Source organism: Elephas maximus, chromosome 23 (assembly GCF_024166365.1).
Source record: "Elephas maximus indicus isolate mEleMax1 chromosome 23, mEleMax1 primary haplotype, whole genome shotgun sequence".
In the NCBI taxonomy this organism is placed as follows: Eukaryota; Metazoa; Chordata; class Mammalia; order Proboscidea; family Elephantidae; genus Elephas; species Elephas maximus.
In genome coordinates, this window is record NC_064841.1 from 8,794,124 (window position 1) to 8,806,647 (window position 12,524).

At 42.0% G+C, this 12,524-nt stretch overlaps 1 protein-coding gene across 6 annotated transcripts in view; it reads right to left on the reverse strand.

Annotated features, from left to right (window-relative positions):
• MED12L (mediator complex subunit 12L) overlaps positions 1-12,524 on the reverse strand; it is a 361,451-nt gene that overhangs the window by 288,894 nt on the left and 60,033 nt on the right. For all 6 annotated transcript variants that reach the window (XM_049867828.1, XM_049867831.1, XM_049867829.1 and 3 more), the window contains one exon: positions 11,102-11,261. In XM_049867828.1, the coding sequence (XP_049723785.1) occupies positions 11,102-11,261 (160 nt within the window). The remainder of the gene's footprint in view (positions 1-11,101; positions 11,262-12,524) is intronic.

Genomic DNA, 12,524 nt, shown 5'->3' on the forward strand with positions numbered 1-12,524 from the left:
CCAGCAGCTCAGCAGAAGGCCTAGCAATCTGCTTGCATAAAAATTACAGCCAAGAAAACCCCATGGAGCTCAATCCCACTCTGTAACACATGGGGTCACCATGAGTCGAAATCAACTTGACGGTAATGGACTTGTTTTGCTATTGTGTGTATGCGTGTGTGTGCATACATGCGTACAAATGCATAGGGAAGAACTGGATGTTTACATCCTCCCAGAGTATCTGACCATAAATTATTACAAAGGGGAAAATAGGAACTTTACTGTGGAGAAATCTGTAGACACCACCTTTATACCAAATGATCAAAGTTTTCACTGCTAATACTGACTGGGACGACAGGATATGATGTACTGAGATGATCACAGCATCACTTCTATGATATTCCGACCCCAAGGGCATTACCTGAATCTAATCTAGAGGAATCAGACAAATCCAAACCAGAAGAAATGCTACAAAATACCTGGCCCCCTTCCTTCAAAAATATCAAGATCAAGAAAGAAAAGAAAGGCTGAAAGACTATACTAGATTAAGGAAGAACTAAAAACATCTGACAACCAAAGGCAGTGTGGACCCTGGACTGGACCAAGGATGAGAAGACTGACATCTAGAGAGACCAAGGACTTTGCTTTCAGCCACTTAGCCACTGAGTGGAAGAGCTGGGACAAGTAAAGCCCAAAGCTCTTTCCAAGATGCTGGATAGAAACGATAGGGGTGAACTGCGAAAATTCATGCATCTCAAAATATTTTTATTTTTGGTCTAAAGCATATTTTTAGATCAAAACACATACTCTTCCATGTAGAAACCTGGCCTTCATGGGTTTAACCTTCACGGCCTTAAACACACATGAATAATCATAAAGACCTACGAATGCAATACTTGGTAGAGTCCAAAAACAGAGACAATTATGTACGTTATATGGCTCATGCAGAAAGAGAAAGCACAGATACCGGGTGAGCTTATTCAACCATCCACTGTGGCTGTGTAAATAATAAAAACTTTACCTTTTTTTTTGAAGGGAGAAAATCCCCTGCCAAAAACAATTTGGTCACAGTGGTAAGAAAATGAATGGTAAAAGTAATAAATCCAAGAAGAAGTCCATGATGCACTTTGCCAGAAATCGGAGCTATACTTCCCTCCGTTTGGCAGAGGAAACCATACGGTCCTGGTGATTATTCATCTTTGAAATTTACTGAAAACTCCTGGCACCTACTCTTTGCAAACAGCCAGGGTCTATCGGACTTCTATTTGTCCTAAAATCATTCATTTTCTACACTTCAGATGGCAGAATCATTCCTGTACAATCACCCTTTTTGGCATTTCTGTAACAGATGACATCAGATTAAACTGAACATCAAGGAAAACATTGAGGAGAACAAGCTACAAAAGGCAATATGAAGAGAACATAAGGAAGGACACAGTCATCCCTTCACTGTGGCTGGTGATGCTGGGAGTTCAAGGAACATAAAATTGCAGATATACACACATATATTTATATATACGTATATATACAAAATCACACACACACACTCATGAACATTCACGTAAATGCTACAGGCCAAATACTCATTTATTTACTTAAATTACTGAGTACCTCCTGTGTGCCCGGCACTGACGCAGGCACAGGTTAGATCCAGCATTGAACAAACCAGACAGCTTCTCGTGATGCCTACACTACAGTTCAGAGTGTGTGGTGTGATGGGTTTTGTTTTATGTGGCCCTTTTTTTTCTGGCCCTAGGTCTGTAATTCTCCAAAAATGATTAGGTGGCCCACAACCTGCTAAAGAATTTGTCGGTATGCTATCCATGTAAGAGGCTTGCAAAGGATTGGTCAGTCGGCTGTCCACTTTTACATGGATAGGCTGGGGAGAGGGGGCTCTGCCCAGAAGTTACCTTTATCAGATTGGCTAGAGGCCAGCCCAATCTGACCTTAACCCAGATTGGCTGGGAAGCACCACCTGATCTGCTCTTTACCAGCATTGGCTTGGGGGCTGCCTTGGTTATCTAGCGCTGCTATAACAGAAATATCACAAGTGGATGGCTTTACCTAAAAAGAAATTTACTTTCACATGGTCTAGTAGGCTAGAAGTCCAAATTCTGGGCACCAGCTCCAGGGGAAGGTTCTGGGGGAAGGTCTTTGTCATCAATCTTTCCCAGGTCTAGGAGCTTCTCAGCAGAGAGATCCAGGGTCCAAAGGACACATTCCCTTCCTGGTTCTTCATTCTTGGTGGTAAAAGGTCCCCCTGTCTCTCTGCTCACTTCTCTTTTGTATCTCAAAAAAGGTTATGTAGATTGAGTCCTGCCTCGTCAACATAACTGCCTCTAATCCCACCTCATTAACATCACAGAGGTAGAATTTATAACACACAGGAAAATCACATCAGATGACAAAATGCTAGACACACACAATACTGGGAATCCTGGCCTAGCCAAGCTGACCCCTATGACCCCTATTTGGGGGGACACAATTCAATGCCTAACAGGGGCCTCACAGTGACTAATAAAAACCCTAGAAAGCAGAGGCTCAGCTGGGGCTTGCTGTCATCAACAGCCAGTAGGGGAGTGCTCCCTTGGACCCGGGGCCGTTCACTGAGAACCTCCTAAAAGAGCTCTAATACAGGTGGAGGGCTGTAACACTGAGCTGGTAACACTCACTGAGCTGATAACACCAAAGATGAGAGAAACAGCAAGCAGCAGGGAACCACGAGACAAGCCGAAAGCAGCAGTGGACGCAGTCAGCCCCAGAGAAGACGGTGGTGGTGGGCAAGTTGGCCCACAAGTGAAGCTGGGCACCTCCAGCCACAAGGTCAAAATGCCAGTCTAACCCTGGCACTGGCCCAGGGTTGTCCCAAAGCTGATGACTGAGAGCTATAGCAGCAAACAGAGGGGCCACACCTGGCCAAGAAAAGCAGCAGAGAGAGAACAAACACAGCCATGCTTGACCTGGCCTGAGAACATTCCCTCTGAGAGACAGAGAGACACCTGCTGACACTTCGCCCACGGTGTGCCTGCCCAGTGACCCAAAAATGGACATGGGTAATTTGTAAAGGGCTAGCAGGTCCCCTTTTAGACATAAGTAGGTTGCTCCCCTATATGCTAAGTGGGGTACTCATAGGGATGGAGGGGACCAGTTCACCTCAAATCTGTTCCTATTGTTTACTGTTTGCTTTCTGTAAGTAATCTGTTCTTGTCGTTCACTGTTTACCTCTATAAACAGTAATAACAGCTTTCTACAACCCGATCGGATCAGATCACAGAGTCCTCATCCCGTAAGTCTTATCACTGCTTGTAATTTTGAGGCAACAGAGTCCAGGGCGGGCAAAGGGAGATGATCACAGATGAACACAAAATATAACATCAGATGGTATTAAGAGCAATGAAGAAAAATAAAGCAGGATACGGAGGCAGAGTAGTGGGGAGGTGACATTTTGGATGGAGGGTCAGGTGTCTCTGAGGAAGCACCGTCTGAACAGACTGCAGGCAAGAGAGGGAGCAGGACCCGTGAGCATCTGTGAGTTGGAGAGAGAACAGCGCTCAAAGGTTATGGCCCTGAGGTCAGCGGAGGTACATGCCTGAGAGAAACAGGGAGCTATTAAGGGATTCTAAGCACAGGAAAGACACGACCTGATTTATGCCTGAACAAGGCCATGCTGACTACAAAGGAATACAAAGTAGACAGTACAGGTAGAAGGTGACAGTGGCTTGGTGAGAGTCACAACAGGTGAGGCAGGGATAGCTATCAGATCCTGGTGACATTTTGAAAGTAAAGCTGACAGGATTGCTGAAGGACTAAATGTGGGGGTTTGAGGGAAAGCTAAAAATCCAGGATGATTTTACTAGGATAAAAAGAACAAGTCAGGTTTGGGGCCTTGTCCACCTGGTGACTGGGTGTAACATCTACTAAGAAGGAGAAGTCTGAGGAAGGAGCAGCTTTAGGGAGGATGAGAAATGGAGACTTGGATTTTATATAAATTATGTTTCAGGTAAGTTCGTGGTGGTTCAATGGTAGAATTCTCACCTCCCACGAGGGAGACCTGGGTTCAATTCCCAACCAAGGCACCTCGCGTGCCACCACCACCCATCTGTCAGTGGGGGCTTACATGTTACTAAGATGCTGAACAGCTTTCAGCAGAGCTTCCAGACTAAGGCAGACTAGAAGAAAAGCCTGGTGATCTACTTCCCAAAACCAGCCAATGAACACTTTACAGATCACAACTACCTTATTCACAGCCAATCATGGGGAAGGTGCAAGACCAGATAGCATTTCATTCTATTGAGCATGGGGTCGCCATTACGTCAGGGTCAACTCAACCACAGCTAACAAGGTTTCAAACACCTACTAGTCATCAAAGTAGAGGTGGCTAGTAAACACTTGGATATCCAGAGTCTGGAGAGAGGTTATAAATAAATGCAATAGATGTATATAAAAATAAGAAGTAAAATTATATACATTTACCAACATAAAGACAGAAGAAAAATACCCAAGCAAGAAAATATGGTAGGGAAAAGGAGAACAGAAACATAAACATTTTATTGTATCTACTTTTGCCTTGGAAGAACCACTGAAAGGCTCCTTAGAAGCTAGGATGGTGAAACTTCGTCTCACATGCTTTGGACATGTCATCAGCAGGGACCAGTCCCTGGGGAAGGACATCATGGTTGGTCAGCAAAAAAGAGGAAGACCCTCTACAAGATGGACTGATACAGTGGCTGAGACCATGGGCTCCAACATAGCAACAAGTGTGAGGATGGCACAGGACCAGGCAGTGTTTCGTTGTCATACACAGGGTTGCTAATTGGCTTGTTCATATTTCTGCTGTTGTTGAATTGTAGGAGCTTTTTATATATTCTGGGTATTAAACCCTAATCCTGCGTATGGTCCCCCAATATTTTCTCTCATTCTTTAGGTTGCCTCTTTACTTTACCGATAAAGTTCTTTGATGCACAAAACTTCTTCATTTTAATTAAGTCCAATTTATCTATTTTCTTCTTTTGTTGCTCAAGTTTTTAGTGTTATATACAAGAATCCGTTGTCAAAAAACGAGTTCTTGAAGCTTTACCCCTATGTTTTCCTCTAAGAATTTTATGGTTTTAGTTCTTATATTTAGGTCATTAATAAATTTTGAGCTAACTTTCATATGTGTTGTGAGGTACGGTTCCAACTTCAGTCTTTTGCATGTGGAAATCCAGTTGCTCCAGTACCATTTGTTGAAGAGATTATTCTTTTCCCATTGAACGGACTTATCAATCTCACTGAAAATCAACTGATCTTAGGTATATGGACTCATGTGTGGGCTTTCAGTTCTATTCCAGTGGTGTATGTATCGATCCTTATACTAGTACACTGGTTCGATTACTGTAGCTTTATAGTATGTTTTGAAATTGGGAATTGTGAGTCCTCTTATTTTGTTGTTCTTTTTCAAGGCTGCTTTAGCTATTTAAGGTCCCTTGCAATTACATATGAATTTGGGGACTGGCTTTGCCATTTCTACAATAAAAAGCTGTTAGAGCCAGGAAAACAATACCATTTATAATAGCCCCCAAAAAGATAAAATCTTTAGGAATAAATCTAACTAGGGACATAAAAGACTTATACAAAGAAAAGTATAAAACACTATTGTGAGAAATCAAAAGAGGACGTTCATAAATGGAAAAACACACCATGCTTGTGGATAAGAAGACTTAACATTGTAAAAACGTCAGTACTACCCAAAGTGATCTACAGATATTATACAATCCCAATACAAATTCCAACAACATTCTTTAATGAGATGGAATAGCTCATCATCAACTTTATATGGAAAGGAAACAACCCCTGGATAAGTAAAGCATTACTGAAAAAGAAGAACATAGCAGGAGGCCCCACACTTCCCAATCTCAGAACTTACTAATACAACCACGGTAGTCAAAACAGTCTAAATGGTACGACAAACATGTAGACCAATGGAAAAGAACTGAGAACCCAGAAGTAAATCCATCCACCTGTGGACACCTGGTCTTTGACAAAGGGTCAAAATCCATTAAATAGCGAAGGGATAGTCTCTTCAACAAATGGTGCTAGAAAAACTGGAAATCCATTTGCATAAAAATGAAACAGGATCGATACCTCACACCATACACAAAAACCAACTCAAAATGGATCAAAGGCCTAAATGTAAAGCCTAAAACTATAAAGATCATGAAACAAAGGGACAATGCTAGGGACCCTAATCTGAGGCAGAAATATCGAACATAATTAAAAATGTGCAAACTCCAGAAGATAAACCAGGCAACTGAGACATCCTAAAAATTAAATATTTACACTCATCAAAAGACTTTACCAACAGAGTAAGAAGAGAATCTACAGACTAGGGGAAAAAAATCTTTGGCAATTAACATATCTGAAAAGGTTTCATCTCTAAAATATATGGAAAACTCCAAAGAACTCAACAACAAAAAGATTAAAAAAACAATCATAAAATGGGCAAAAGACACAGACACTCGACCAAAGAGGACATTCAGGCTGCCAACAAATACATGAAAAGATGCTCACGATCATTAGCCATTAGAGAGATGCAAACTAAAACTACAATGAGATACCATCTCACCCCTGCAAGAATGGCACTGACCAAAAAAACAGTAAATGTGGGGAGATTCAACTCTCATACACTGTTGGTGGGAATGTAAAATGGTACAACCACTATGGAAAATGATATGGCTCTTCCTTAAAAAGCAAGAAATAGAAATACCATATGATCCAGCAATCCTGCTCCTAGGTATACATCCTAGAGAAATAAGAGCTGTCACACGAACAGACGTATGACACTATGTTCACTGCTGCATCATTCACAATAGTAAAAAGATGGGAACAACCTACGTGCCCAGCAACGGACGAATGAATAAACAAGCTATGATACATATACAGAATGGAATACTACACTATGAAAAAGAACAATGATGACTCCACAAAACATCTCACAACATGGATGAACCTGGAGGGTATTATGCTAAGTGAAATAAGTCAACTACAAAAGGGCAAATACTTCACGAGACCACTATCATAAAAAGTCAAGAGAAGGTCTGCACAGAGAAAGAAACAATCTTTGATGGTTACAGAGGGTGGGAAGGGGGTGTGAAGGGAAAATCACTAACTAGACAGCAGACAGGTGTTAACTTTGGTGAAGGGAAAGCAATACACAATATACGGGACGTCAGACAACTTGACCAAGGCAAAGGAAGACACTGAAAAGAATTCAAAAAAAAAGAAAAGAAAAAAAACACAGTAAATACTGTAACATATGCAACCGTACAACAACAGTAAAAACAATAATATACAAGTAGATACACTGGTAGATATGTACACTGAATGGGGCAGGAGGGAGTACAGGAGTGCACTCACATACATATATAGGTTTGCCTGTTGATATTTCACTAAACGTATTTGTATGTGCAGCATGTATATCCATGTATATATAATAGAGTACCCAGGTGATGCTTCCCAGACACAGCCTAACACCTCACAGGACTGAGCTGCTGAGGATGAGGGCTAGGAACCATGGTCTCGGAGACATCTAGGTCAACTGGCAAAACATCCTACTCTGGTGAGTAGCGTCTGAGGTCTTAAAAGCTTGCAAGCAGCCATCTAAGATACAACCATTGGTTTCATCCCAACCACTGCATAATGAAGAAAACCAAAGACACAAGGAAGTAATGAATCCAAAGGACTAATGGACCACATGACCCACAGCCTCCACTAGCCTGAAACCAGAAGAACTAGACGGTGCCCAGCTACCACTACCAACTCCTCTGACCAAGATCACAACAGAGGGTCCTGGACAGAGAGGGGAAAAAAATGTAGAACAAAATTCAAATTCACAAAAAAGATCAGACTTACTGGTCTGAGAGAGACTGGAGGAACCCCCAAGACTACGGCCCCTAGACACCCTTCTAACTCAGAACCGAAGTCCCTCCTGAAGTTCACTTTTCAGCCAAATACTAGACAGGTCTATCACAAAAAAAAAAAAAAAAACACCCATGAGTAACGTGCTCCTTAGAACAATCAAGTATACAAAACCAAATGGGCAACACCTGCCCAAAAGCAAAGCTAGGACGTCAGGAAGGGATAGGAAAACCAGACAAATGGCAACAGGGAACCGGGGTGGAAAGAGGGGAGAGTGTTGACACACTGAGATTGCAATCAACGCCACGAACAATTTATATATAAATTATTGAATAGGAAACTAATTGGCTCTGCAAACTTTCGCCTAAAGCACAATAAAAGGTCAAAAAGAAGTGGGGGGGCTTTTGGGATTTTGATAGGGAGTGTGCTGAATCTAGTGATTGCTTTAGATAGTACTGACACCTTAACAACATTCGGTCTTCCAATCCATAAACACAGGAGGTCTTTCCACTTCTTTGCGTCTTCTTTAATTTCCTTCAGTGATGTTTTATAGTCTTCAGCGTGCAAGTCTTTCACCTTCCTGATTAAATGTATCCCCAGGTATTTTATTCTTTGAGATGCTGTTGTAAATACAATTGTTTTCTTAATTTCCTTTTTAGTTTGTTCCTTGCTTGTGTATAGAAACACATCTAATCTTTTTGTGTGCTGACCTTGTACTCAGCAACTTTGCTGAATTCATTTATTAAGCTCTAGTAGCTTTCTCGTGGTAATACAGTTCATCTTCTTCCTTGTTTGTTTGTTTGAACACATGGGATAACACTGAATTCCAAAGTGGCAGCCACAGAATTCCAAATACTTTTGTGTCTTAAGTTTTCATGCTTTTAGAGTGGGCTCCACTCTCCAACTCATCAAATTCTAAGATATTGTCCGGCATCTGAGGACACCTGTACTTTCCGTCCCAATCCTCGGAAACCCTTGTGGCATAGTGGTTAAAAGCTACAGCTGCTGACCTTTCTGCTGACCAAAGGGTCAGCAGTTCAAATCCACCAGGCACTCCTTGGAAACCCTATGGGGCAATTCTACACTGTCCTATAGAGTAGCTATGAGTCGGAATCAACCCAACAGCAATGTGTTTTTTTTTTTGGGTCCCTGTTCCTCAGACCTTTGTAGCTAGTCTCCCTTATAACATCACCGGCCTTTTTTTCCATCTCATAAAAAATTATTTGTAAACTGAATCTTTGTATATAATTCTGTACGCGTATTTCTAATTTAGCACTGTATCTTTTACAAAGCACTACCTCAAGGAGTCACTGTCTAGTCACCAAGAGTGAAGAATGACTAAAAATAGTTCCCTCTCAGTTCATGCAACAAATACCTACCACGGGCCTGCCTAATTCTGGACATTGGGGATATGGTGGTGAAGAAGACCGGCAAAGGCCCTGGCCTTATAAACCAAAAAAACCCAAACCCACTGCGGTCGAGTCAATTCTGACTCATAGCAACCCACAAGACAGAGAACTGCCCCATAGGGTTTCCAAGGAGCAATTGGTGGGTTCAAATCACTGACCTTTTGTTTAGCAGCCGGTCTCTTAATCACTGTGCCACCCTCCCTTACGGGCCTTATATTTTAGTGTACGGGACAGTGGGGGACTAGAACAAGCAACACACAAACACATTTTTTAAAGATAATTTCAACAGTGAAAAGTGCTGTGAATACTTGCATGAAACGTCTAGAACAGGCAAATGCATAGAGACAAAAGCTTATTATTGGCTCCCAGGGGATGGGGGGCAAGAGGATGGGAGTTTATTACTTAAGGGGTACTCAGTTTTTGTTTGGGGTGAAGAAGAACATTTGGAAATAGATGGTGGTGGTGCGTCCACAGCAAGGTGAATGTAATTAATGTCACTAGAGTATACACCTAAAAACGCTTAAAATGGCAAATGTTTTGTTACATTTATATCATGACAATAATTTTTTTTTTTTTTTTTCATTTTTTTAAAAAAGTGCTGTGAATAAAATAACAAAGAGAGCACAGCTGGGAGGGGAGGGGAGGAAGAGGAGGAACGTGTTTCCCTAGGTGCCCAGGGAGAGCCTCCTAAAGAAAACGACATGTGAGCTGAAACCTCAGTGAAGAGACGGGAACGTGCAAATGACCTGGAGAAGGGAAACCCACCAACATAGCACAGGAGACGCAGAGCCCCGAGAGGAAAATGACCTTGGTGTGTTGGAGGGATAGACGAAGGTAGTGTGGCTGTGTTATGGATTGAATCGTGGCCCGCAAACGTGTGTCAACTTGGCTAGGCCACGATTCCCAGTATTGTGTGGCTGTCCACCATTTTGTCCTCTGATTGTGATTTTCCTATGTCTTGTAAATCCTACCTCTATGATGTTAATGAGGCAGGACTCAATCTACATGATTAGGCTGCATCTTGAGTCAATCACTTCTGAGATATAAAAGAGAGAAGCAAGCAGAGAGACGGGGAACCTCATACCACCAAGAAAGAAGCACCAGGAGCAGAGTGTGTCCTTTGGACCCAGGGTCCCTGTGCTAAGAAGCTCCTAGACCAAGGGAAGATTGATGACAAGGGCCTTCCGCCCGAGCTGACAGAGGGAAAAAGCTTCCCCTGGGAGATGGCACCCTGAATGTGGACTTCTAGCCTCCTAGACTGTGAGAGAATAAATTTCTGTTTGTTAAAGCCATCCATGTGTAGTATTTCTGTTATAGCAGCACTTGGTAACTAAGACAGACTGGAACATAAAGAAGGGCAAATTACGGTTAGCCTACTTGGTCACAGTAAGAAGTCTGGATTTTTATTCAAACCGTAATAAGAAATTATTGTAAAGTTATCCATGGGGACACGATACAATCTGACTGAGATGGAGACTGAAATGTAAAGAGCCAAGAAAAAGCAGGGAGATGAGATAGGAGGCTGCCATTGTAGCCAGGCAAATGGTGACAGTGGCTTGAACCAGAAGTTCAGGGTAAAAAGCGTTCAGATGCAGGACACATTCTGGAGGCAATATCTATAGGACCTGCCGATGGAATCAGGATTCTGGGACTAGGTGACCAAGGACGAGCTCCCCCAGCCCACACCACAAGTAGCTTTTATCATCACCATGTACATTTGCAGTACTCACCAGGCTGGGTTCTGTATAGAAGGAGCAGGCAACAATAACTTATAGAATCAAAATGAAATGTCAAATGTATGGTATTGCCTCACTTACCCAAATTGGGGTCAGTAGCCTGACGCTTCTTAATTTTAGCTTCAGAAATAGCAGAGTAATAGGCACACGTCATCTTGATCAGCCATGTTGCTCGGACCATTGGCACCGAATATTTAGCTAAGTATGCAAAAACATCCTCCTTCTTACTAAGGATGGGAACCTAAAAAAGATAACATATTTATAATAATCACATACTGCGTTCATTGCTAAACAAACCAAGAGAAAGAGGAAGCAAAAGAAAGAGAACATAAGTAAACACGTTACCAGCAAGCTATAAGAAAGTGTATCTCCTTGATGGGTTTTCAAACAATACATGCAGTTAAAAAACTACAGAGAACGTTCTAAACAAATTTTCATTGAGGAAAAAAGAGTCAAAACCATGTTTAGCACAGTGGCAAAACAATTCGATCAGGTGTTCTTTCCTATTAAAAAAAAAATTCATATATATACATATACACACACATATGTTCCAGTTCTCATATGCTGAAAGCTACTCAGCTTCTCAAGAAAGTAGGAAAAAAATAATTTCATGACAGTCTTCCAAAGAGTTAATCTCAAGATTGGAGGGGACAGACTAAGTGGAAACACAGTCCCCACCCTACATTTTATTGAGGAACACTTCTCTGTATAAAGCTTTCTGACTGTAACATTTCGTAAGGATTACAATTTCCAGCGAGCTTCTCCAAGTGCCTTGAGCCCAAAATATAAAATAGATGCTAAAATGATGATCAGTGAATCTGCCTAATAAACACTGAGCTAGAAATAGCCGGGTGATTAATTCGCTGGTCGACAGTAGGCGCTTGAGTCGGTTAATGGTGGTTAATGGTTTCTTCCAGACCACAAAGGTAGTATTTAGCAAATTAGTATCCCAGTGTACCACGGAGTGGTTGAAAGAGTTAATTCATTCTTCTCCCATCCTTTATAAATACCCCAGGGAGAGCCCATTCATCTATATAACCTATTCAATTTATGAATACAGAGAAAAATGGTGAACAAAGGGTGCGCTAGCTATGCTGTGGCAGGGTGGCAGCAGGCGGGCCGAGCGACAGAAGACTCCCTACACCAGGGATGAGCATGTCAGCACTCCAGCCCAGGCCCTAGCCTGTTTGGCGTAGCCCATCACTCCCCGGCCTTAGTCTCTCCATTTATGAGCTATGGTAACACCAAACCAGTCCACTTCCCAGGGTGGTTTATAAGGGTTAGGCTAAAGAATTATACATACATCAAAACTATAACAAGTACTATTTTGCCGCCAGTTTCAAAGATTTCTCCATACCAACACAAGTGTTTTGAAGCCACAACCATGGAGAGCATGAACCCAAGGCTCTCTGTCCCACGTGCTTGACCAAATATATTTGGGGCTGGACATCAAGATTCATATGGCATGGCACAGTACTTTTCTCTTGGTTAGACAAAGCCTCGT